General features: G+C 48.1%; 1 protein-coding gene across 23 annotated transcripts in view; it reads right to left on the bottom strand.

The window, feature by feature from the left end:
* The window catches only part of ZNF341 (zinc finger protein 341), a 62,878-nt gene that overhangs the window by 5,788 nt on the left and 31,222 nt on the right, over positions 1-25,868 (bottom strand). For 17 of the 23 annotated variants that reach the window (XR_012419276.1, XR_012419279.1, XR_012419277.1 and 14 more), the window contains 4 exons: positions 22,387-22,577; positions 19,138-19,346; positions 6,205-6,301; positions 3,611-3,743 (listed from right to left, as the gene is read on the bottom strand). Coding sequence is in view for 11 of the 23 variants with exons in the window: in XM_074005059.1 (XP_073861160.1) it covers positions 3,611-3,743; positions 6,205-6,301; positions 19,138-19,346; positions 22,387-22,577 (630 nt within the window). In the remaining 12 variants the exon portion in view is untranslated. Of the gene's footprint in view, positions 1-3,610; positions 3,744-6,204; positions 6,564-19,137; positions 19,347-22,386; positions 22,578-25,868 lie in introns of those variants that run through there. The other 6 variants (XR_012419286.1, XR_012419283.1, XR_012419285.1 and 3 more) reach the window with 3 other exon arrangements.

Genomic DNA, 25,868 nt, shown 5'->3' with positions numbered 1-25,868 from the left:
ACCCCAAAAAAAGCCCTAGCCATGTGTCTCTGTAAATAAACTGAAGATGCAGGGAGAAAGATGGGGAGGTATAGGGAGAGGACAGACCAAAGTGTCAGTGGCAATTACAACTTGAAGGGGAAATGTAACATTTTACTTTATGTATTCCTATATTGCTTCCATTTTTATAATAACCATGTATTTCTGTGTGTGTGTGTGTGTGTGTGTGTGTTTGGTTTTGGTTTTTTTTGGTTTTTTTTTTTTTTGAGACAGAGTCTTGCTCTGTCGCCCAGGCTTGAGTGCAGTGGTTCGATCTTGGCTCACTGCAACCTCCACCTCCTGGGTTCAGGCAATTCTCCTGCCTCAGCCTCCCGAGTAGCTGGGATCGCAGGTGTGCACCACCACACTAGGCTAATTTTTGTATTTTTAGTAGAGATAGGGTTTCACCATGTTGGCCAGGCTGGTCTCGAACTCTTGATCTCAGGTGATCCACTCACCTTGGCCTTCCAAAGTGCTGGGATTACAGGTGTGAGTCACTGCACCTGGCAGCATGTATTACTTTTGAATAATAATTTTTAAAAGCCATAAAGTGCAACTTGGTAATATCAAACTTACAATGCATTACTTATTTTCCCTTCTTTTTTTTTTTTTTTTTTTTTTTTGAGACGGAGTCTCACGCTGTTGCCCAGGCTGGAGTGCAGTGGCGCGATCTCGGCTCACTGCAAGCTCCGCCTCCCGGGTTCCCGCCATTCTCCTGCCTCAGCCTCCTGAGTAGCTGGGACTACAGGCGCCCGCCACCGCGCCCGGCTAATTTTTTGTATTTTTAGTAGAGACGGGGTTTCACTGTGGTCTCGATCTCCTGACCTTGTGATCCGCCCGCCTCAGCCTCCCAAAGTGCTGGGATTACAGGCTTGAGCCACCGCGCCCGGCCTATTTTCCCTTCTTTATTGTGGAGAAATATACATAACAGAAAATTGACCATCTTAAGCTTCTTTTAAGTGTATAATTCAGTGGCACTAAGTACATTTGCACCATCATGCAACCATCACCACCATCTGTCTCTAGAATTTTTTCATCATCCCAAACTGAAACTCAGTATTACACATGCACTTTAACCTAGCATTTCCACTCCTAAGGATATACACTACAGATACACTTCCAAAAGGTTGCCAAGGGACCAACATAGCATTGTGTGTACAAACTAATAGCTGAAATGTAATTTAAGGGTTCATACATAGGCTGGGCACGATGGCTCACACCTGTAATCCCAGCACTTTGGGAGGCTGGGGCAGGGGAATCACCTGAGGTCAGGAGTTTGAGACCAGCCTGGCCAACATGGTGAAACCACATCTCTACTAAAAATACAAAAATTAGCTGGGTGTGATGGTGGGCACCTGTAATCCCAGCTACTTGGAAGGCTGAGGCAGGAGAATTCCTTGAACCCAGGTGGTAGAGGTTGTGGTGAACTAAGATCGTGCCATTGGATTCCAGCCTGGGTGACAGAGCAAGACTCAGTCTCAAAAAAAAAAAAAAAAAAAAAAAAGTTCATACATAGAGAACTGGCTAAATACAAGATGAAAAATTAATTGAGGAAGACTACCCAGATGTGAAAAAGAAGGTGCTGTTGGTAACATCTTTCTGGGGGGGGCCTGGGGGAGGGGGACCCACAGAATTTAGCCTCCAGGGAAACTGTAAGCACACACTCCTCGGGGAACATCGCCAAGGTATACGATCAGAAAAAAGGGCATATCAGTTATAGTATGTGCTCACTTTTGCAAACGTAAGCAAGCGTTTTATATACGTGTAAAATAAAACTAGAAGAATGCAGACTAGACCGCTAACAGTTATCTTTGGGGAAGAGAATTAGGAGTATTTTGCAAACTGCAAACTACAAGTCACACCCTGTTGGTGGTTATTTTAAGAATTAAACATAGGCTGGGCGTGGTGGCTCACATCTGTAATCCCAGAATTTTGGGAGGCTAAGGTGGGTGGATCACCTGAGGCCAGAAGTTTGAGACCATCTTGGCCTACATGGTGAAACCCCGTCTCTACAAAAAATACAAAAATTAGCCAGGCATGGTGGCGGGCGCCTGTAATCCCAGCTACTCGGGAGGCTGAGGCACAAGAATGGCTTGAACCCAGGAAGCGGAGGTTGTAGTGAGATCACACCATTGCACTCCAGCCTGGGTGATAGAGTGAGACCCTGTCTCAAAAAAAAATTAAAATAAAAAATAAAAGAACTAAAATTGAACAGGACAAAATAGAAAACCCTGTTTTGTAAAACTTTTGTTGCAATATATCCTATGTGTATATATGTGCTTCTTGGGTTGCAATATGAAATGTATTTTTTACCATAGGTCATAGGAAAGGAAAAAAAAAGAAAAAACATTGGATTGTTCATCTGAAGTGAGAGGGAGTTTATTTGTACTATATATGCTTTTGTCCTGTCAAGGATTTTCCCTCAGGTTTTCTCAATCTTTAGATCCTTTTCAATTAAAAAACAATTTTTAAAATATAATTTAAAAATCTAAAGATTAACAGAAAAGAAAATGTCAGTGTGTTTCAACTGGGGAACAAGGAGCCGGCGTTTTGTCCAGGTTTGAGTGGGAACATACAGTGAGAGCAGTGTCCCCACCACAGGGGGCAGAGTCAAGAGTCCCTCACACACGCCTGTCATCCCAGCACTTTGGGAGGCCGAGGCAGGTAGATGACCTGAGGTCAGGAGTTCGAAACCAGCCTGGCCAACATGGCGAAACCCTGTCTCTACTAAAAATACAAAAAACTAGCTGGGTGTGGTGGTGGGAGCCTGTAATCCCAGCTACTCAGGAGGCTGAGGCAGGAGAATCACTTGAACCCGGGAGGCAGAGGTTGCAGTGAGCCAAGATCTACCACTACACTCCAGCCTGGGCAACAAGAGCAAGACTGTCTCAAAGAAAAAAAAAAAAAGTCCCTTCCACACAACCTCCAGGGGCTCTTCTCTGCTCTAGTGGTGGTAGGAACCCCTTGTTCATCAGTTAAGGCAGGTGGGTCAGGGGCCAGGAAGGAGAGAGGAAGGAGGAGCAAGGGAAGAGGCAGGAGGGTGGCAGGAAGGCTGGAGGGAGATAGAGAGCAACAGAGAGAAGGAGGGGTAGGGGGCTGGAGGGAGAGGGGAGAGGACAGCGGAGGGAGGCTGGAGGGGGCTAGAAGGAGATGGGGAGAGGGAAGGGAAGGGAGGCTGAAGGGAGATGGGGAGGAGGAGGGAGAAGGGGGCTGGAGGGAGATGGGGAGGAGGAGGGAGAAGGGGGCTGGAGGGAGATGGGGAGAAGGAGGGAGATGGGGAGGAGGAGGAAGAGGGGGAGGAGGGGGGAGAGGAGGAGGAAGAGGGAGACAGGGACTGAGAGGGATGGGAGAGAGATGGGGAGGGGGAAAGGGGCTAGAGGGAGATGCGGGGAGAGGGGCTGGAGGGAGATAGGGAGGGGGAGGGGAGACGGGCTGAGTGAGATGGGGAGGGAGATGGGGAAGCAGAGGGAAAAGGGGCTGACGGAGACAGGGAGAAGAGCCAGATGGGGATGGGAAGAGAGAGAAAGGGATGAGGAGAGGGTGAGGAGGAGCGGAGGGGCTGGGCTGGAGTTCTCAGGGGCAGGGTACCCACCTGAGTGGATGTGAGCGTGCAGTTTGAGGTAATGCTCCCGCCGGAAGAACTTCTTGCACACCTGGCACTTGAATCTGCCACCACTACCGTGGGTGGGCAGATGACGCCGCAGGTAGCGTTCACAAGGAAACACCTGGCAGAGAAGAGGGGCCTTCAGGTCTGACTCACCGGGCCCCCCTCCCCTGGCCATCTTCTGAGCTCAAAGGTCCTTTGTTTCCAGCCCCCATAGAGACACCTTCCTTTCTGGCTACCTGGGGCCAGGACCCAGACTGTCAGACTCAGCCCTTAGAACTTCATGGCTCCCCACAAGCCCGGACAGAACATGCCTGCCCTGAGCTTTTGCCCAGATGTTCTTCCCACCCAGAGGGCCTTTCTCTCGTTACTGACAAACTCTTACACATCCTTCAAGACCCAACTCAGGTGTCACTGCTTCTGTCAAGCCTTCCCTAGCTCCCTGGTGCTATGCCCGGCAAAGTCAATTCTGCCTTTGAACGTCCACCCACACTTTTAAGTCAGCATTTAACCCACTGAATGACAGCCTTTTGCTTACAGGAGCTCCAAGTGGGCAGAGAGGGGCTTTCATTCCCCAGTACAGGGTCTGGGTCAAATGACTGACAAGTAAAAGAATTAATGGAAAATGAGCAAATTACTAAAGAAATCAATGGAAAGGTAATTTTTAACTTTTATTTATTTTATTTTATTTTATTTTATTTTATTTGAGATGGAGTTTTGCTCTTGTTGCCCAGGCTGGAGTGCAATGGTGCGATCTCGGCTCACTGCAACCTCTACCTCCCAGGTTCAAGCGATTCTCCTGCCTCAGCCTCCCAAGTAGCTAGGATTACAGGAGCCAGCCACCACTCCCAGCTAATTTTTATTTTTGGTAGAGATGAGGTTTCTCCATGTTGGTTAGGCTAGTCTCGGACTCCTGACCTCAGGTGATCCACCCACCTCAGCCTCCCAAAGTGCTGGGATTACAGGCGCCCAACACACACCCAGCTAATTTTTGTATGAAAGGTAATTTTTTTAAAGCCAGAAAACACAGAAGTGAAAATCTCTTTCCAATCCAGGCAAAGGAAGGGCATGTATTCACACATTCTTTCATTTTGGTGGAGCATTGGTCAGGGGCACAGACCCAGCTGCCCCACTGCTTATTAGCCCCATCATTTCCTAGGTAGGTGGCCTTTCTGCCTTGGTTTCCCCTCCTGTAAAGGGAGATAGTAGTAGTACACCTAGGCCGGGCGCGGTGGCTCAAGCCTGTAATCCCAGCACTTTGGGAGGCCGAGATGGGCGGATCACGAGGTCAGGAGATCGAGACCATCCTGGCTAACACCGTGAAACCCCGTCTCTACTAAAAATACAAAAAACTAGCCGGGCGAGGTGGCGGGCGCCTGTAGTCCCAGCTACTCCGGAGGCTGAGGCAGGAGAATGGCCTAAACCCGGGAGGCGGAGCTTGCAGTGAGCCGAGATCCGGCCACTGCACTCCAGCCTGGGTGACAGAGCGAGACTCCGTCTCAAAAAAAAAAAAAAAAGGAAAATGAGTAGAGTGAAGTAGCAAGTTAAACACACCAGGGAGACGTAATCAGCAAAATCCAGACTGCGGGGAACACCGCTGGACCAAATGGCCCAGTTTCTTTAACAAATAAATTCAGAGGAAAGAAAATATGGAGCAGTGGTGGGGGGCAGGCAGGGCTGTAGATTAATAGAGACTTGTCTTGTATCAATCAATTGCAATCCATGGAACTGATTCAAATAAACTTTACAAAATGATGAAGCTTTGAGACAACTAGAAATTGGAGCACTTCCTGGATGTTTGATGTTATTAGGAACAGGCTTTAGTGAGGCTTCCAGAGTCACTGAAAAGAATCCAGGCTGGGCATGGTGGCTCATACCTGTAATCCCAGCACTCTGGGAGTCTGAGGTGGGAGGATCACTTGAGGCCAAGAGTTTGAGACCAGCCTGGGCAACATAGTGAGCCCCATCTCTACAAAAAATTTAGGCTGGGTGCAGTGGCTCATGCCTGTAATCCCAGCATTTTGGGAGGTCAAGGTGGACAGGTCCCTGAAGCCCAGGAGTTCGAGACCAGCCTGGGCAACATGGTGAAACCCCATCTCTACAAAAAATACAAAAATTAGCTGGGCATGGTGGCACATGCCTATAGTCCCAGCTACTCAGGAGGCTGAGCCCAGGAGGTTGAGACTGCGGTGAGCCATGATCAAACCACTGCACACTAGCCTGGTGACAGAGTAAGACTCTGTCTCAAAAAAAAAAAAAAAAAATTAAAAAGAAGAGCCAATTGTAATAAGGATAATCTTACATCAGGAAGCTGGGAGGCTGCTGCTCAGACACTAGGCCTGGGACCAGGACAGCCTGCCCTGCCTGGCTCCAGCAGCAGCCCAGACAGGGCCACATCTGGAATGTGATGGATGAGATGGCCAGACAGAGACACTTTGTCATCTGTGGAGCAGCCCCTGAGCCCTGCCTGTGCGTCCTGTGGTGAGAGAGGAGAAGGAAAGGGTGAGGTGTGCACCCCACCCCACCACCTCCTTGCCCCTATTATGGCGTGGGGCCCCAGAAAAGAGGACAGTGGCACCCACCTTCTGGCAGTGTGGGCAGGGGAAGTTGTGAGTGGCGGTCTGCAGGTGGTGCTCCAGGGCCTCGGGAGTAGAGTATTTGTTGACACATTTGACACACCTAAGTGGAAGGAGCAGGAGAGGTGAGGGAGGAAACACAGCAGGCATAGGAAGCAGCCCATGGCCACCCCAGGGCCAACGTCAGGAGGCAACATCCTCCAGTTAATCCATTCCAAATCCATCCACTCTTCTCAATTGCCACTGCCCGTCCTCATCTGAGCGCCGTCGTCTCTTGTTCGGACTTGTGCAGCAGCCTCCTCGCTGGCCGCCCTCTCCCTGCCTTGCCTCCTGTAGTCCATTCTCCACAGGGCGGCCAGGGGCACCTTTAAAAATGAAACTTAGGCTGAGCACAGTGGCTCACACCTGCAATCCCAACGCTTCGGGAGGCCAAGGTGAGAGGATCGTTTGAGCCTAGGAGTTCAAGATCAGCCTGGGCAACATGGCAAGACCCCTATCCCTATAAAAATTTAAACATTAGCTAGATGTGGTGGCTTCCCAGCTACTCAAGAGGCTAAGGCAGGAGGATCGCTTAAGCCCAGGGGTTTGAGGTTACAGTGAGCCATGATTATGCCACTACACTCCAGCCTGGGTAACAGAAAGAGAACCTGTCTCTATTTAAAAAAGAAAAAAAGCCGGGCGCGGTGGCTCACGCCTGTAATCCCAGCACTTTGGGAGGCCGAGGCGGGCGGATCACAAGGTCAGGAGATCGAGACCACGGTGAAACCCCGTCTCTACTAAAAATACAAAAAATTAGCCGGGCGCGGTGGCGGGCGCCTGTAGTCCCAGCTACTCAGGAGGCTGAGGCAGGAGAATGGCGTGAACCCAGGAGGCGGAGCTTGCAGTGAGCCGAGATCGCGCCACTGCACTCCAGCCTGAGCGACAGAGCGAGACTCCGTCTCAAAAAAAAAAAAAAAAAAAAAAAAAAAAAAAGGCCTGGTGTGATGGCTCATACCTGTAATCCCAGTACTTTGGGAGGCCGAGGGAGGCGGATCACCTGAAGTCAGAAGTTTGAGACCAGCCTGGCCAACATGATGAAACCCCGTCTCTCTACTAAAAATACAAAAATTAGCCAGGCATGGTAGCATGGACCTGTAATCCCAGCTACTCAGGAGACTGAGGCAGGAGAATCGCTTAAACCCAGGAGGCAGAGGTTGCAGTGAGCCTTGATCGCACCACTGCACTCCAGCCTGGGTGGCAGAGTGAGACTGTGTCTCAAAACAAAACAAAACAAAACAAAAAAGTAAGTCAGACTGTGCCACACCATTGCTTAACCCACCTCCCACCTTGGCCTACAAGGCCCTGTGGTCTGACCCACTCCCACCTCTCAGACCTCATCCTTCTCCTCTCTCCACCTCACTCACTCTGCTCTGGCCACCCTGGCCTCCTTGACCTACCTTGAACACACCAGGCTCATTCCTACCTCAGGGCCTTGGCACTGGCTGTTCCTGTTCCCTGGAACACTCTTCCCCAAGTCTTCCCCAGGCAGTGCCTTCTCATCCTTCATGTCTCAGCTCAAATGTCACCTCCCCAAAAAGACCCTCCTGGCCACCCTGTCTCAAGCTGCCCCCGACCATGCACCCTCAGCCACTCCCTATTACGTCACTCACTTTTATTTTCTTCTTACCACTTCTTAACTGGAATTATTTATTATTGGCTTACTTGGTTATTATCTGTCTCCTCCACTAGCAAGTGGTCCCTGTTCCAGATACCACATCTTGCCCATTCACAAGCTGCTCCCAGCACCAGTGAGAACTTGTTACGTGAAAGAGTCAGACAGACAGGGATCCAAGCCCAAAGCCTTCCCATTTCTGACCCTCTGGGCCTCCTCATTCAAAAAATGGGGTGTGAGTCCCAAACAGACCTGCCTGTCACTCATTCTTACGACTGTCACATTGCTGGGTGCAGTGGCTCACACCTGTAATCCCAGCACTTTGGGAGGCCGAGGTGGGCAGATCACCTGAGGTCAGGAGTTCAAGAACAGCCTGGCCAATATGGTGAAACCCTATCTCTACTAAAAATACAAACATTAGCCAGGCGTGGTGGCACCTGCCTGTAGCCCCAGCTACTCAGGAGGCTGAGGCAGGAGAATCACTTGAACCTGGGAGATGCAGGTTGCAGTGAGCTCAGATCATGCTACTTGCACTCCAGCCTGGGCGACAGAGTGAGACTCCATCTCCAAAAAAAAAAAAAAAAAAAAAAAAAGAAATTGTCACAGAGTCTGACATAGTTTGTATCTATATCCTCACCCAAATCTCATGTTGAACTATAATCCCCAGTGCTGGTAAGGGAGGAGACCACCCCTCGTATCATCTTATGCCCAATTTCTGCCTCCAAAGAAAGAAGAAGTAAAAACTAAAAGGCAGAAATGAAATCCATAGGCAGACAGCCCAGTGCCGCACCCTGGGCCTGGTAGTTAAAGATCGACCCCTACCTAATTGGTTCTGTTATCTATAGGTTACAGACATTGTAGAGAAATGCACTGTGAAAATCCCTATCCTGTTTTGTTCCAATCTAATTACCGGTGCATGCAGCCCCCAGTCACGTACCCCCTGCTTGCTCAATCAATCACGACCCTCTCACAGGCACCCCCTTAGAGTTGTGAGCCCTTAAAAGGGACAGGAATTGCTCACTCAGGGGCTCGGCTCTTGAGAGAGGAGCTTGCCGATGCCCCTGGCAGAATAAACCCCTTCCTTCTTTAACTCAGCGTCTGAGGAGTTTTGTCTGCAGCTCGTCCTGCTACACTGGAGGTGAGGTCTGGTGGGAGGTGATTGGTTCATAGGGGTGGATTTCTCATGAATGGTTTAGGACCATCCCCTTGGTGCAGTCCTCAGGATAGTGAGTGAGTTTCGTGAGATCTAGCTGTTTACAAGTGTATGGCGCCTCCCTCTCGCTCTATCTGGCTCCTGCTCTGGCCATGTGACATGTCTACTCCCCCTTCTCCTCCTGTCATAAGTAAAAGCCTCCTGAGGCCTCCCCAGAGGCAGATCCGCTAGCTCAGACACTATGCTTCCTGTACAGCCTGCTGAACCATGAGTCAAATAAGCCTCTTTTCTTAAAAACTACCCAGTCTTGGCCGGGCACGATGGCTCACGCCTGTAATCCCAGCACTTTGGGAGGCCGAGGCGGGCGGATCATGAGGTCAGGAGATCAAGACCATCCTGGCTAACACAGTGAAACCCCGTCTCTACTAAAAACACAAAAAATTAGCTGGGCGTGGTGGCGGGTGCCCATAGTCCCAGCTACTCAGGAGGCTGAGGCAGGAGAATGACATGAACCGGAGGGGCGGAGCTTGCAGTGAGCTGAGATTGCGCCACTGCACTCCAGCCTGGGCAACACAGCGAGACTCCATCTTAAAAAAAAAAAACAAACTACCCAGTCTCAGGTATTTCTTTATAGCAGCGCAAGAACGGCCTAACACAGTCAAAAAACACAACTGTGCCAAACAGCTTATAAACATGTCCTCACAACAGCAGTCTGAGGCCACAAACCACTCTGAAGGGAGAAAAGACACCGCCATCTCCCCATCATGAAAACACGTGCCAGCTGCCGGGCGCGGTGGCTCACGCCTGTAATCCCAGCACTTTGGGAGGCCGAGGCGGGCGGATCACAAGGTCAGGAGATCGAGACCACGGTGAAACCCCGTCTCTACTAAAAATACAAAAAATTAGCCGGGCGCGGTGGCGGGCGCCTGTAGTCCCAGCTACTCGGGAGGCTGAGGCAGGAGAATGGCGTGAACCCAGGAGGCGGAGCTTGCAGTGAGCCGAGATCGCGCCACTGCACTCCAGCCTGGGTGACAGAGCGAGACTCCGTCTCAAAAAAAAAAAAAAAAAAAAAACACGTGCCAGCTAAGGAAGAAAGGGGATTATCAGACAAAAAAAGAAAACATTTGTCAGCAAACTGGCCTATTTACAATGAGTTATCAGTGAGGAATGTCACAGGTAGGGGGAAAATTCAAACCAAAAACAAAAAGGCAGGCTGTGTAGAGTACTGCCTGTGGGAAACCCCGGGCAGGCTGCACCTGCGAGGGGCCCAGGGGAGCCCCACAGACTGCACTCTGAAACCACACACTAGCCAGGCGGGTGGCTCACACCTGTAATCCCAACACTTTGGGAGGCCAGCGTGGGCAGATCACTCAAGGTCAGGAGTTCGAGACCAACCTGGCCAACATGGAGAAATGCCATCTCTACTAAAAATACAAAAATTAGCCAGGCGTGGTGGCTCACACCTGTAATACCAGCCACTCGGGAGGCTGAGGCACAAGAATCACTTGAACCCAGGAAGGCAGAGGTTGTGGTGAGCCAAGATTACGCCACTGCACTTCAGCCTGGGTGACGGAGAGAGGCTTTGTCTCAAAAAAAAAGAAAAAGAAAAAGAAAGAAACCACATATTAAATGCCTCCAGGTAGCAAGAAAGGGAAGGTGGGGTGGGAGTAGAGGTACCAGGAGGGCAGAGACTTAACTAGCTAGTGAGATGGGAAAGGACAGAATCTCACAGGCTTCAGGGGCTGGGTTTGGGGGAGACATAGGTTTGTGTGGGAGATAATTTACCAATAGCCAGGAAAATTAAAATCTCCTGCCAGAAACAGCGCCTGAATTAAGTCATCCAAGGTAACATCACCAGTAATGGAGCAAATCAACATCACATGCCTCCTGATATGACACACAGAGGAGGACACAGAATTTGTTGTGACATTCCTGACAAAAGTGCATACCCTGAATTTAATCATGGGGTAAAATCAGGCAAACCCGAACTGAGACATTCTACAGAATACCCTGTCTATACTCTTCAGAAATATCAAGGTCACGAAAGACAAAGGCAGAAGGAGGAACTGTTCCAGCTTACAGGACATGAGAGAGATGAGAGAGACATGATCATTGAATTCAACATGTGATTCTGGGCCAAAAGAAGCCTTTTTGTTTTTCTTTTTCTCTAAAGCATGTTATTGGAACAACTGGAAAATTCCGAATAAGACCTGTAATTAGATAACAGAATTGTACTGATATTAACTTCCTGATTTCTTTTTTTTTTTCTTTTTTTTTTTCTTTTTTTTTTTCTTTTGAGACAGAGTCTCACTCCGTCACCCAGGCTGGAGTGCAGTGGCCCGATCTCAGCTCACTGCAACTTCCATCTCCCAGGTTCAAGGGATTCTCCTGCCTCAGCTTCCCAAGTAACTGGGAATACAGGTGCCCGCCACCATACCCAGCTAATTTTTGTATTTTTAGTAGATAACGGCATTTCGCCATGTTAGCCAGGCTGGTCTCGAAATCCTGACTTTAGGTGATCTGCCCACTTCAGCCTCCCAAGGCATGAACCACCGTGCCTGGCCTGATTTTTTTTTTTTTTTTTTTTTGAGATAGCATCTCACTCTGTCCCTCAGGCGGGAGTGCAATGGTGCGATCTCAGCTCACGGCAACGTGTACCTCCTGGACTCAAGCAATTCTTGTGCCTCAGGCTCCTGAGCAGCTGAGATCACAGGCATATGCCACCATGCCCAGCTCTTTTTTTTTTTTGTAAAGATGGCGTTTTGCCATGTAGTCCAGGTTGGTCTCAAACTTCTGGGCTCGAGCAGTTTGTCAACCTCAGCCTGCTAAAGTGCTGGGATTACAGGCATGAGCCACCGCACGGAGCCCAACTTCTTGATTTTGGTAACTATAATATACTGCGCTTATGGAAGAGGTTATCCTTGTTTTTAGGAAATACATGTCAGGTGTGATGGCTCACGACTGTAATCCCAGCACTTTAGGAAGGCCAGGCAGGAGAATCACTTGAGGCCAGGAGTTCAAGACCAGTCTGCGCAACATAGTAAGACTCTGTCTCTACAAACAAACAAACAAAAAAATTTAGCCAGGAGTGGTGGTGCCTGCCTGTAGTCCTAGCTACTGGGAAGGCTGAGGCAAGGGGACCACACCTGTGAATAGCTGATGCACTCTAGCCTGGACAACACAGTGAGACTCTGTCTCTAAAAAAATAAAAATTGGCCAGGTGTGTGGCTCATGCCTATAATCCCAGACCTTTGGGAGAACAAGGCAGGTGGATCGCTTGAGCCCAGGAGTTCCAGACCAGTCTGGTCAATATAGTGAAACCCCCTCTTTATAAAAAATAAAAAATTGGCTGGGCGCGGTGGCTCAAGCCTGGAATCCCAGCACTTTGGGAGGCCGAGATGGGCGGATCACGAGGTCAGGAGATCGAGACCATCCTGGCTAACCCGGTGAAACCCCGTCTCTACTAAAAAAAAACAAAAAATTAGCCGGGCGAGGTGGCGGGCGCCTGTAGTCCCAGCTACTCGGGAGGCTGAGGCGGGAGAATGGCGTAAACCCAGGAGGCGGAGCTTGCAGTGAGCTGAGATCCGGCCACTGCACTCCAGGCTGGGCGACAGAGCGAGACTCCGTCTCAAAAAAAATAAAAAAATAAAAAATAAAATAAAAAATAAAATAAAAGATTAGCCAGGCCTGGTGGCACGGCACCTGTGGTCCCAGCTACTGGGGAGGCTGAGGTGGGGGATTGCTTGAGCCCAGGAGGCGAAGGCTGCAGTGAGCTGTGATCATGCCACTGCACTCTAGCCTGGGTGACAGAGTGAGACACTATCTCAAAAAAAAAAAAAAAAAGGCCAGGTACAGTGGCTCATGCCTGTAATCCTAGCACTTTGGGAGGCCAAGGCAGGAGGATCATTTGAGCCCAGGAGTTCGAGACAAGCCTCGGCAACATGGCAAAATCCCGTTTCTACAAAAAAATTTTTTAAAAAATTAGATGGGCATGGTGGTGTACACTTGTAGTCCCAGCTACTCAGGAGGCTGAGATGGGAGAATCACCTGAACTTGGGGAGGTCAAGGGTCAAGGCTGCAGTGAGCCATGATCATGCCACTGCGTTCCAGTCTTGGTGACAGAGTGAGACCTTGTCTCTAAACAAAAAATTAATTAATTATATTAAAATTAAAATAAATACGTAAGTTAAATTCATGAAACAAAGGACAGCTTTAAAACACATATATTGAAGGCCAGGCATGGTGGCTCGTGCCTGTAATCCTAGTACTTTGGGAGGCTGAGGAGAGTGGATTGCCTGAGCCTCGGAGTTCTATGCCAGCCTAGGCGATATAGCAAGACCTTGTCGCTACAAAAAATACCAAAATTAGCTGGCAGTGGTGGCACACACCTGTAGTCCCAGCTACTCAGGAGGCTGAGGGGGACGGATTGTTTGAGCCAGGGAGGTCAAGCCTACAGTGAACCATGACTGTGCTACTGTACTCCAGCCTGGGTGAGACAGCAAGATCCTGTCTCAAAAATCAATCAATCTATAATCAAATTATGACAAAATAAAACATTTAAAAAGAATATTTTTTGAACACGATTGTCTGTGATATGGGGAAGTGGGTCACAGTGGATGGAGAATTCCTATTCACTCTATGCCCTATGATAGTTTTAAAATATTGCACTGTATACACATAATTAGTTTTTGAAGTAGATAATTAATCTTTAATAAAAAAAAAAAAAAGGCCAGGCGCAGTGGCTCACGCCTGTAATCCTAGCACTTTGGGACACCAAGGCGGGTGGATCACAAGGTCAGGAGATTGAGACCATCCTGGCTAACACGGTGAAACCTTGTCTCTACTAAAAATACAAAAAATTAGCTGGGCGTGGTGGTAGGCACTTGTAGTCCCAGCTATTAGAAAGGCTGAGGGAGGACAATCGCTTGAACCTGGGAGGTGGAGGTTGCAGTGAGCCAAGATCGCGCCACTGTACTCCAGCCTGGGCGACAGACGGAGACTCCGTCTCAAAAAAAAAAAAAAAAAAAACAAACCAAAACAAAACAAAAAAACCTTTGAACTCTGACCTGCAAAATCACTTCTAGGAACTTACGAAAGAGCAAAGATGTACTTCTGAAGTTGTTCCCTGTATCTTTATTATACTAATGACAAACTGAATATAACCTCACTAACCAACAATGGGAGATGACGTAAGTAAATCACAGAACATCCATGCACAACAGAATACTAAGTAACTGTTTAAAGAATGTGGCAGGTCTATTGTTGCTGAAATGCAAAGACGGTCCATATTACTGGTGTTTTTGTTTTTTCCCTGACACAGGGTCTCACTAGTGCAGTGGCATGATTATGGCTCACTGCAGCCTTGAACTCCTGGGCTCAAACAATCCAGTTCAGCCTCCCAAGTAAGTGGGACTACAGGCACATGCCACCATGCCTGGCTAATTTTTGTATTTTTTATACAGGCAAGGTTTCACCATGTTGCTCAGGCTGGTTTTGAACTCCTGGCCTCAAGTGATCTGCCTGCCTTGGCCTCCCACAGTGCTAGGATTACAGGCATAAGCCACCGTGCCCAGCTATAATTACTGTTTTAAGTGAAAAAGTTTTAAGTGATAAAACTACATGTACAGTGGTCCCATTAAATCAGTCTGTTTGTTGGACATTGCGCTACAGGAAGACAGTGGGATGAATTTTCACCAAATTCAGTGACTGTATTTGGGATCACCTGACTCAAATATAGTCTGTGATGTTTATATCCGTATCCGTATCTGTAAACATATTTATTACACACATATGCCAAAGGATATCTACCAAGAGGTTAATGGTGCAGTGGCAATCCCTGGGTGACAGTTTTGTTTTTTTGTTTTTGCATGGGTTTTTACAAAATTCTTTTCTCTGCATTGAACATTTGCATTGAATATTGACTTTTGCAATTAGGGGGAAAAATCAATAAATCTTATTTTTCTTTTTTTTCTTTTTTGAGACGGAATCTCTCTCTCTGTCGCCCAGGCTGGAGTGCAGTGGCACGATCTTGGCTCACTGCAACCTCCACCTCCCAGGTTCAAGCGATTCTCCTGCCTCAGCCTACGGAGTAGCTGGGACTACAGGAGTGTGTCACCACATCCGGCTAATTTTTGTTTTTTTTGTTTTTTGTTTTTTGTTTTAGTAGAGACAGGGTTTCACCATGTTGGCCAGGCTGGTCTCGAACTCCTGACCTCAAGTGATCCGCCCTCCTTGGCCTCCCAAAATGCTGGGATTATAAGAGTGAGCCACCACACCTGGCCAAATCTTATTTTTTAAAAGAAAATATTAAACATGGGCCGGGCGCGGTGGCTCAAGCCTGTAATCCCAGCACTTTGGGAGGCCGAGACGGGCGGATCACGAGGTCAGGAGATCGAGACCATCCTGGCTAACACGGTGAAACCCCGTCTCTACTAAAAAATACAAAAAAAAAAAACTAGCCGGGCGAGGTGGCGGGTGCCTGTAGTCCCAGCTACTCGGGAGGCTGAGGCAGGAGAATGGCGTAAACCCGGGAGGCGGAGCTTGCAGTGAGCTGAGATCCGGCCACTGCACTCCAGCCTGGGCGACAGAGCGAGACTCCGTCTCAAAAAAAAAAAAAAAAAAAAAAAAGAAAATATTAAACATATAGTAAACATATAGTGACATGACTAAAATCCATTTGAGAGATTTGGGGAAAGTAGACATAGGCAGGCCAAGGCAATGTGGCTGACAGGGAACAGAAACCAGAATGACAGGGCTTGGACCTCTAAAAATATGATGAAGCCACCACAGCCACTCAAATGTCACTATGAGATAGAATCAACTCTCATGGTGTATAAGCCACTGTTATTTTAGGTCTCTACTGCATGCAGCCAAACCTCTACTTAAATACCATGAATAATAATAATTGCAGCAATAACATTTATTGAGTACCTACTATGTTCCAGGTACCATGTCTAAGAGCCTCAGCCTTGTCTTACTTGATCCTTATAAATAACCCAATAGGGCAGGCACTACTGTGATCCCCATTTCATTGAGGAGAAAACCGAGGCTCAGAGTGGCTGAATACCTTGCCCAAAGTCATCCACTGGATTTGCAGTCAAGACAGGATTTAAGCACAGGCCAATGGCTCCAGAACCCTTACCATTACCCATGATACCATTCCACCTTCAGGCCATTCAGATGGGGGCCTGGCTCATTGGGCCTTACTTTTGGGACAGGACAACAGCTCCAATGTCTAAAAAGGGCCACTGACACTATGACCCTACAAGGGGACTGCACAGGGTCATCAGCACTGCAAACTCCAAGACCAGGGCTGTGAGGCTTCCAAGATCTCACACTAGGGTTCGAATCTAAACTCTGCTGATGTTGCTACTCTGGTGGGCAGGCCACTTCTCTTTGAACCTCAATGTCTTCATCTTCAAAATGGGGAGAATACCACCTTCCTCCCAGGACTGCAGGGATTCATGTCACTAAGGGCAAAGCTTGGCACAGAGCAGGTGCTTCCTTCCCTTTACTTGGCATCTCACTCCAGAGTGACACAGCCACAGGAACTCACAGATAACCCACAAATCGGAAGGGCAAGAGCCAAAGAAAATTTCTCGAGTGCAAATGGGAATAAGTCATCACTGCCAGAAATCTCTGCCCCTTGGCTGACCAAAGCTTTGCCCGGCTTCCCTGCCTCTCTTGCCCCATTTCCCAGAGTCTTGGAGGCAAGTTACCCTACACTGCATTTCTTGAGTTCTAGCTCCTCCGCCAACTTCTCAAAGCTCTTGTGATTTCTACGCGGCCCTTCATGCCTTGGCCCCACTTTTTCCCACAGGCCCCATCTAAACATCTCCCTCCCACTTCCACTCTACATAACAGTCATTCTTTTTTTTTTTTTTTTTTTTTTTTGAGACGGAGTCTCGCTCTGTCGCCCAGGCTGGAGTGCAGTGGCACAGTCTCAGCTCACTGCAAGCTCCGCCTCCCGGGTTCACGCAATTCTCCTGCCTCAGCCTCCCAAGTAGCTGGGACTACAGGCACCCGCCACCACACCTGGCTAATTTTTTGTATTTTTTAGTAGAGACAGGGTTTCACCATGTTAGCCAGGATGGTCTCGATCTCCTGACCCACCCGCCTCGGCCTCCCAAAGTGCTGGGATTACAGGCATGAGCCACCGCGCCAGCCTAACAGTCATTCTATTAATAAACCACTTGCTATTGTATTTTAAACTTGTGGTTCCTCCTGCTAAGAACACACTCCACCCCATCCATTGTCTACCTGGCAAACTCCTATTCATCCTTCAAAACCCAGTTCAGATGTCACTGCTCCTGGGACAGCTTATCTAGCCTGCCTCCCCCTGTGGTACCTCTATACCTTATAAACATATATGATAGCATTTTATCAAGTGACAGGGTGCTTTTGTTTACACACCTGTCACCCTGAGCAGCCCACGCATTTTAAGCTCAAGGTATTTACTTATCTCTGAACCCAGAAGCTTCACCCAGGAGTTACAGGGCCTCATTAACAGAATCACCAAATCTCTGCAGGTACAAGTTTGTACAGAGAAGCAAAAACCATTGTAACAGTAAAATATTTGGTAATGAACTGGAAGGAGGCCCCAGACAAACACCACTCCTGGCCTTTTGCTACTATCTACCCCCATGAGCTTTGTGAGGCAGCTGCTCCCAGATGATGCAGGCAAATGTACAGCAAAATGACTGCAGATGGGGGATTTCACGACATCATCAAAGTGATGTTAGACATCTGCAAATAACACCATCAACAAAGGAAGATCCGGCAAACAGACCAGAAAACAACTGAGGCAGAGAAACTCAACAAGGATGATCAGAGGTAAGTAGCTCCAAAGACTACAGGTGCGTGCCACCACACCTGGCTAATTTTTCTATTTTTGTTGAGACAAGGTCTTGCTATGTTGCCCAGGCTGGTTTCAAACTCCTGGGCTCAAGCCATCCTCCCACCTCAGCCTCCCCGAGTGCTAGGATTACAGGCGTGAGCCACTATACCCGGCTTTAACGTGAAGATCTAAGGATAAAAAGCACATTGCAAAACTGAGGGAGCTTTTCATCATTTCTGCCAAAGGAACCCTCTTCACGACCACAATGGAAGACTGAAGTGATAAAAATGATTATCAGAATAAATTACCCCAAATAAAATCCATACTTGATCCATTACTTGTTCATTCTAAGAATCAGCATATAGGCTGGGCACAGTGGCTCACGTCTGTAAACCTAGCATTTTGGGAGGCTAAGGTGGGAGGATCACTTGAATCCAGGAATTTAAGACCAGCCTGAGCAACATGGCGAAACCCCGTCTCTACAAAAAATACAAAAATTAGCTGGGTGGTGGTGCATGCCTGTTAGTCCCAGCTACTCAGGTGGCTGACGTGGGAGGATCACCTGAGCCTGGGGAGGCTGCAGAGAGCTGTGATGGTGCCACTGGACTCCAACCTGGACAACAGAGCAAAATCCTGTCTCAAAGAAAAAAATCAAATAAAAATAGGAATCAGCATATAGCTTCAACTTTAACCTAGATCTTACAGATTATAAAACAAATGAATATTATTTTTATGATTTTTGCTTTTAAACATGTTACTGTTCATTTTAAAGTGTATTTTATTTTGTAGAGATGGGGTCTCATTATGTTGCCAGGCTGGTCTCGAACTCCTGGCCTCCTCCTGCCTTGGGCTCCCAAAGTACTGGGGTTACAGATGTGGGCCACCACACCCTGCTCATTCTTTTTTCACTGTGAGAACTGGTGTACCACTTCGATTGTAAGCTAAATTTTGTAGATTATGAGACAAAATAATACTGTCATAATTGTTTAGTTTGGAATAAAATGCTCAAACCTTTTTCCACTATGAACAAGGAAATATAGGTTCCTCTTTTTAAGGATTTTTTTTGGGAAAAATGTCTGCCAAGACATAAGAATGATATAAGGAGAGCCAGCATCCTTTCTTCCACCAGTGCCAAAGCCAGAACCCACTCTGCCAGGCTGGACCCCAGCCAGGAGCCTCGGTTTCTCCTTTCAAGTATCTCACTGGTCCTGAGCAGTCAGAACTACCAAGGCCACAGGCCCTGGGCTCCCTGCCCACCCACCCATCCACCCAGGGAGAGGGAAGCGGGAGGGCACATACTTGTAGACGGCGCTGTCCTTCTTGGGGCTGTGCTGTGGCAGGAGGCTATGGGAGTACTGGTGCACGCCCAGGTCGTACAGCGAGGGGAAGTCCTTGCCACAGAGGTGGCAGCGGTAGCTCAGCTCCTCCTGGTGGCTCTTGATGTGCTCCAGAAATGTGTCGAGCTTTGGGAACGTCTGGGCACAGCTTTTGACCACACACTTGTACACCTTGAGGGAAGATGCTGGGCAGGTGACAGGAGGCAGGAGAGCTTCCTCCACCGCAGCCCCTGGCCTGTGGCATTGGCCCTGGACTGCTGGTAGATGACTTGACCACTGCTCCCTCGGCTCCCCTGCTGCTACTGGATCCCAGGGTTTTTATTCATTCATTCATTCATTCATTCATTTTTGAGACAGAGTCTCACCCTGTCACCCAGGCTGGAGTGCAGTAGCGCAATCTTGGCTCACTGCAACCTCCACTTCCCAGGTTCAAGCAATTCTCTTGCCTCAGCCTCCCCAGTAGCTGGGATTACAGGCACGTACCACCATGCCCAGCTAATTTTTGTATTTGTAGTAGAGACGGGGTTTCACCATGTTGGCCAGGCTGGTCTCGAACTCCTGACCTCAAGTGATCCACCCGCCTTGGCCTCCCAAAGTGGTGGGACTACAGGTGTGAGCCACTGGGCCCGGCCCCTGGTTTTACTTTGATTAGAGGGTTCCCTCCTCTCAGCCAGTCATGATGTCCCTACTACCCTTCCCTCAGGTTCTGTGTGGCATGAGTATATTTAGAAAAATTATTCAAGACCTGGCTATACAGTGAAAAGATGATAGTGTACCCTTTCAATGTCATACTGGAATAGCGGCTCTCAAACTGATGCGGGCCTCAGAATTACAGGTTGCTGAAGGCTGCACTCCCGCCGCCCCCGCCATTCCCACCACCCCCGCCACCCTGAGAAATCTGACTCAGCGGGACTGAATACGTGCATCACTAACGAGGAATCCTCAGGGGATGCTGGCGCTGCCACCCGGGAAGCTTACTTTGAGAACTGCTGTCTAAGGAGCCCATCTATAGCCTGCCCACAGTCATCTCACTCTACGGGATGTGGCTACTTCTGACTACTTCCCATTGATTAGGACTCTACAGTTAAATGTTAATTTGTTAATTTGTAAAAAACTGATCCAATGTCATTGATTTGTGTCAGGTAAAGAAGATAACCCCAAAGGTCACAGGTTTTGTTGTCTTGCAGGACATTAACCAGATTTGTATGTAATTTGGCAATCTGACTTCATTATCTCTTTTTTTCATTGACAGTTATTAGGCATAGCTATCCGTGTCTCACGGCCTCTGTTGAACAGGCTTTGTCTTCCTTCGGGTTCCCTCGCTAATGAGTTAAGTAAAATTCTGACTCACTTTTAGGTCTCATTTGTATGAGAAGTATGTTTTTAACAACTTGAAAATTATACTTTGATAAATAGCACATAAGTCCTGGTTGCCTACACAATATCATGCACTCCTTCTACTTAACAACGTGAACCCTGATTTGCTCAGGATAGCAACATACCTAGTTAAAACACTCGATCCAGGCCGGGCGCAGTGGCTCATGCCTGTAATCCTAACACATTGGGAGGCCAAGGCAGGCAGATCAATTGAGCCCAGGAGTTCGAGACCAGCCTGGCCAACATGGTGAAACCCCATCTCTACTGAAAGCACAAAAATTAGCCAGGTGTAGTGGTGCATGCATGTAATCCCAGCTACTCGAGAGGCTGAGGCAGGAGAATCCCTTGAACCCAGGAGGTGGCGACTGCAGTGAGCTGAGATCAAGCCACTGCACTCCACCCTGGGTGACAGAGTGAGATCCTGTCTAAAAAAAACAAAAACACGGGCTGGGCGCGGTGGCTCATACCTGTAATCGCAACACACTATGAAGCCGAGGCAGGTGGATCACTTGAGGTAACGAGTTCAGGACCAGCCTGGCCAACGTGGTGAAACCCCATCTCTACTAAAAATACAAAAATTAGCTGGGTGTGGTGGGGAGGCACCTGTAATCCCAGCTACTTGGGAAGCTGAGGCAGGAGAATCGCTTGAATGCAGGAGGTGGAGGTTGCAGTGAGCCGAGATCGTGCCATTGCACTACAGCCTGGGTGACCAGAGTGAGACTCCGTCTCAGAAAAAAGAAAAAAAAAAAAAAAAACCACTTGATTCTGGTTCCCTTGCATCTAGTGTCAGCCATGTGACTCCTTCCTAACCAATGATATACAATCAGTAGTCTTTGAGGACAGCATCACTTCCAGAACACAAAGGCAAAAGCTTCCCAGGAGAAACCCCCTCTGCTTTCTGTGTTTGTCTTGACTGGAATACACATGTGATGGATGGAGACATAGCAGCCATCCTGCAACCTTGGGGATGAAGTCCATAAGCTAAGAATGGCAGATCAGACAGCTGAGTCTACGGTGATATAGAGTCTGCTCTATATAAGCCCAACACTGCCTACTTAGGGACTTCTTCTTTGAATTTATTTGATGTGAGAGAAATAAAACCCTATGAAGCCAGTTTTCTATCATTTGTAGCATAATAATGCATTCTTAAATGATAGAGCACATGTACTGGGTTTGACCAAAAAGAGATCTACAAAGTGCTTCTAGGAAAAGCTTTCTTGCTGCTATAAAAGATACAGAAGAGATAACCCCTTTTGGTTCATAGATAACAGTGGGTCTGGATTGGTGCCCAGAAAGAGTGACCACCGGCCAGATGCAGCAGCTCATGCCTATAATCCTAGCACTTTGGAAGGCCAAGCAGGCAGATCACTTGAGGTCAGGAGTTCAAGACCAGCCTGGCCAACACGGAGGTGGAGGTTGCAGTGAGCTGAGATCACACCACCGCACTACAGCCTGGGCGGAAGAGTAAAACCATCTCAAAAAAAAAAAAAGTGATCACCATCCCAGGACAGGAGGACAAGGTGAGCCATCAGGAGAGGTCAAGGCCATACCCTGAGATGGCAGAGACCAGAGCTGGAAAGACACAGGGTCCTTACGCTGGGTGGAGTCAGCTGTCTCAGTTCTGGAGGTGAGTCAAAGTTTTCTGTGATTTGCCCCAAGGGTAACCTTACTTAACTCCATCAATCCCCTGCTCGGAATCTAACTGGGGGGAATAGAGCCGTGGAAGGTCTGACTCACTGGTTCCTACCCCTTCCTAGGCAGCATTCAAGACCCTAGCACCAGTGAAAGGTGGGGACTGGTGTCCTATGGGCCCCTGCTGCCACCACCCACCTACCTGCTCGTTCTTATGCTGGGTCATGTGAGACTTGAGCTGGAAGTAGGTGCTGAATTTGCTGGGGCAGAATTGGCACAGGTAGGAGCTGTCGATGAGGACCACCTGCTTGGGCTCCGGCTTGTCCCCCTCTTCCTCACCGGCTATGGCCAAGGCCTGGGGCTGTGGTGCACCCGGCAGGGGCTGGCCCAACCCTATGGAGAAAGCCAGGGAAGTCAGGACAAGGAGCCAGCCCATTCAGGAAGGACGCACAGAACCCCTACCCTGTGTTCCTCTGTGTTCACCCAGCACCTGCTACCCGCTTTGGGTCGGACTCTGTGCTTAAGGTGCTGCACTCACACTCAGCCGGTGTGCACTGATACGGCCAACCCCAGGCTCAAATACAGAAATGCTTCCTTTCTGAGTGCGAAACAGCTGCTGCCTCAGGCCTCCCCTCTCTGGCCTTCCCCTCAGACATTGCAGACCTCTCCATGGTTGTTAAAAATTCTGAACACCATCCTAGTTGTACTCATAATGCCTCCCCAGTCCCTTCTAATTGTAATCATCTGTCCGGGTGCGATGGCTCACACGTGTAATCCCAGCACTTTGGGAGGTCAAGGCGGATAGATCACTTGAGGTCAGAAGTTCGAGATCAGCCTGCCCAACATGGCGAAAGCCCGTCTCTACGAACAATACAAAAATTAGCCAGGCGTGGTGGAGGGTGCCTGTAATCCCAGCTACATGGGAGGCTGAGGCAGGAGAATTGCTCGAACCTGGGAGGCAGAAGTTGCAGTGAGCAGAGATTGTGCCACTGTACTCCAGCCTGGGTGACAGAGTGTGATTCTGTCTCAAAGAATAATAATAATAATTGTAATTATCAGCCGGGTGCAGTGGCTCACGCCTGTAATCCCAACACTTTGGGAGGCCAAGGCGGGTGGATCACCTGAGTTCAGGAGTTTGAGACCAACCTGGCCAACATGGTGAAATCCCATCTCTACTAAAAATACAAAAAAAGTAGCTGGGCGTGGTGGCGCACACCTGTAATCCCAGCTACTTGTGAGGCTGAGGCAGGAGAATTGCTTGAACTCGGGAGGCAGAGGTTGTAGTGAACCAAGATTGCGCTATTGCACTCCAGCCTCAGCCATAAGAATAGACTCCATTTTGCCGGGCGCGGTGGCTCAAGCCTGTAATCCCAGCACTTTGGGAGGCCGAGACGGGCGGATCACGAGGTCAGGAGATCGAGACCATCCTGGGTAACACAGTGAAACCCCGTCTCTACTAAAAATACAAAAACTTAGCCGGGCGAGGTGGCAGGCGCCTGTAGTCCCAGCTACTCGGGAGGCTGAGGCAGGAGAATGGCGTGAACCCGGGAGGCGGAGCTTGCAGTGAGCTGAGATCCGGCCACTGCACTCCAGCCTGGGTGACAGAGCGAGACTCCGTCTCAAAAAAAAAAAAAAAAAAAAAAAAGAATAGACTCCATTTCAAACAAACAAACAAAATTGTAATCATCTGTTTCATCATCCTTCCCTCACTACACTGTTCCTCACTTCCCTTGATACCAGGGACCTCTGGCCTCATCCCTGCAGGTCCAGTGGCCGGGCACATAGTAGGCCTCTATAAATGTTTGCTAAATAGTTAAACCTTTGATGCTAGGCACTAAAGGAGCTTCAAAAGAAATGGAAGAAATGATTTATTCTGTAGGGCCGTGTGGTGGCTCATTCCTATAATCCCAGCACTTTAGGAGGCCAAGGAAGGAGGATCCCTTGAACCCAGGAGTTCAAGACCAGCCTAGGCAACATAATGAGACCCAATCTCTACAAAAAATAAACAAAATTAGCTGGGCATGGTTGCATGTGCCGGTGGTCCCACCTACCCAGGAAGCTCAGGTGGGAGGATCACTTGAGCCCAGGAGGTTGAGGTTGCAGGGAGCCACCACCGTGCCACTGGTCTCCAGCCTGGGTGACAGAGCAAGATCTTGTCTCGAAAGAAAATTTTTTTAAAGAAAAAAAAAAAGGAGTTCACAAGAACTCAGAGGGCACACAGTAGGGCTAGTTCCAACAGGAAGCCTGAAAGAAGGTCAGATAAAAGTGGCTACACATTGTTTTCCCAGCAAAACACTCCCTTCATTACCTAGCACATGGCTGGCATTGCTCACCCTTGGGGCTACATGGGAATGGCTTAGACTCTGGCCTTACACTGTCCAATAAAGTGGTCCTGAGCCACACGTGGCTACTGAGAACTTGAAATGTGGCGCCAGGCATGATGGTTCACACTTATAATTCCGGCACTTTGGGAGGCTGAGGTGAGAGGATCACTTGAGCCCAGGAGTTTGAGACCAGGCTAGGCAACAAAGCAAGACCCTGTCTCTACAAAAAAAAATTTTTTTTAACAATTAGCCAGGCACAGTGGTGCACCCCTGTCCCAGCTACTTAGGAGGCTGAGGAGAGAGGATCACTTGAGTTCAGGAGTTCGAGGCTACAATGAGTTATGATTGCACCACTGCACTCCAGTCTGGGGTGACAGAATGAGACCCTAACTGGAAAAAAAAAAAAAAAACAGAAAGAAATGTATCCAGTCCATATCCAAATGTGCTATACATGTATTTACCTGCTGGATTTCAAAAATTTAGTAAAAAAAAGAATATAAAGTATATTTAATCTTTATATTATATGTTAAAATAATAATGTTAATATATTAGGTTAAATACCAGGAGATGGAGGTTGCATTGAGCTGAGATCATGCCACTGCACTCCAGCCTGGGCAACAGAGCAAGAATCCATCTCAAAAAAATATATATATATGTATATATACACACACACACACACACACACATATATATATTTAAATATATATAAATATATATGGTTATATATTATATATGGTTAAATATATATGGTTAAATAAGATATATAATTAAAATTAATTTGATCTTTTAAAAAATTGTTTTTAATGTAGCTACTAGAAAATTTTATTTCATTTATTTAAGATTATTTTTGCCACTAAAGACAGAACTTATAAATTTTTTTTTAAAATAGAGATGGGGTTTTACCATATTGCCCAGGCTGATCTTGAACTCCTGAGCTCAAAAGATCCTCTCACTTCAACCTCCCAAACTGCTGGGATTACAGGCGTGAGCCACCATGCCCAGCTGAACATTTTAAATTATGTATGTTGTTCATATTCTATTTCTGTTGGGCAGCAATGCTCTAAACCTAGTCAAGTTCTCAGTCTTCATGAAAGAAAGAAACTCAACCAATATCAGGGGTAGGAACATTAGCTCAGGGACAAATGATGAGAATCTCACATGTATAAAGAGCTTTGGAGACCAACTAACCATGGAGGTCAAACAGCTTTCAACTTCTGATCAACTACACTGACTGCCTGGAGCAACACATAGAAAACAAATTCCGAGCAGGGATGGTGAGGGAAGGCAAGGGTTGAAAAACTACCTGTTGGCCAGGCATGGTGGCTCATGTCTGTAATCCCAGCACTTTGGGAGGCCAAGG

Source organism: Macaca fascicularis, chromosome 10, assembly GCF_037993035.2.
Source record: "Macaca fascicularis isolate 582-1 chromosome 10, T2T-MFA8v1.1".
Lineage (NCBI taxonomy): Eukaryota > Metazoa > Chordata > Mammalia > Primates > Cercopithecidae > Macaca > Macaca fascicularis.
Note: the sequence above shows the minus strand (reverse complement) of the source record. Positions and strands in the feature narration are given on the sequence as shown.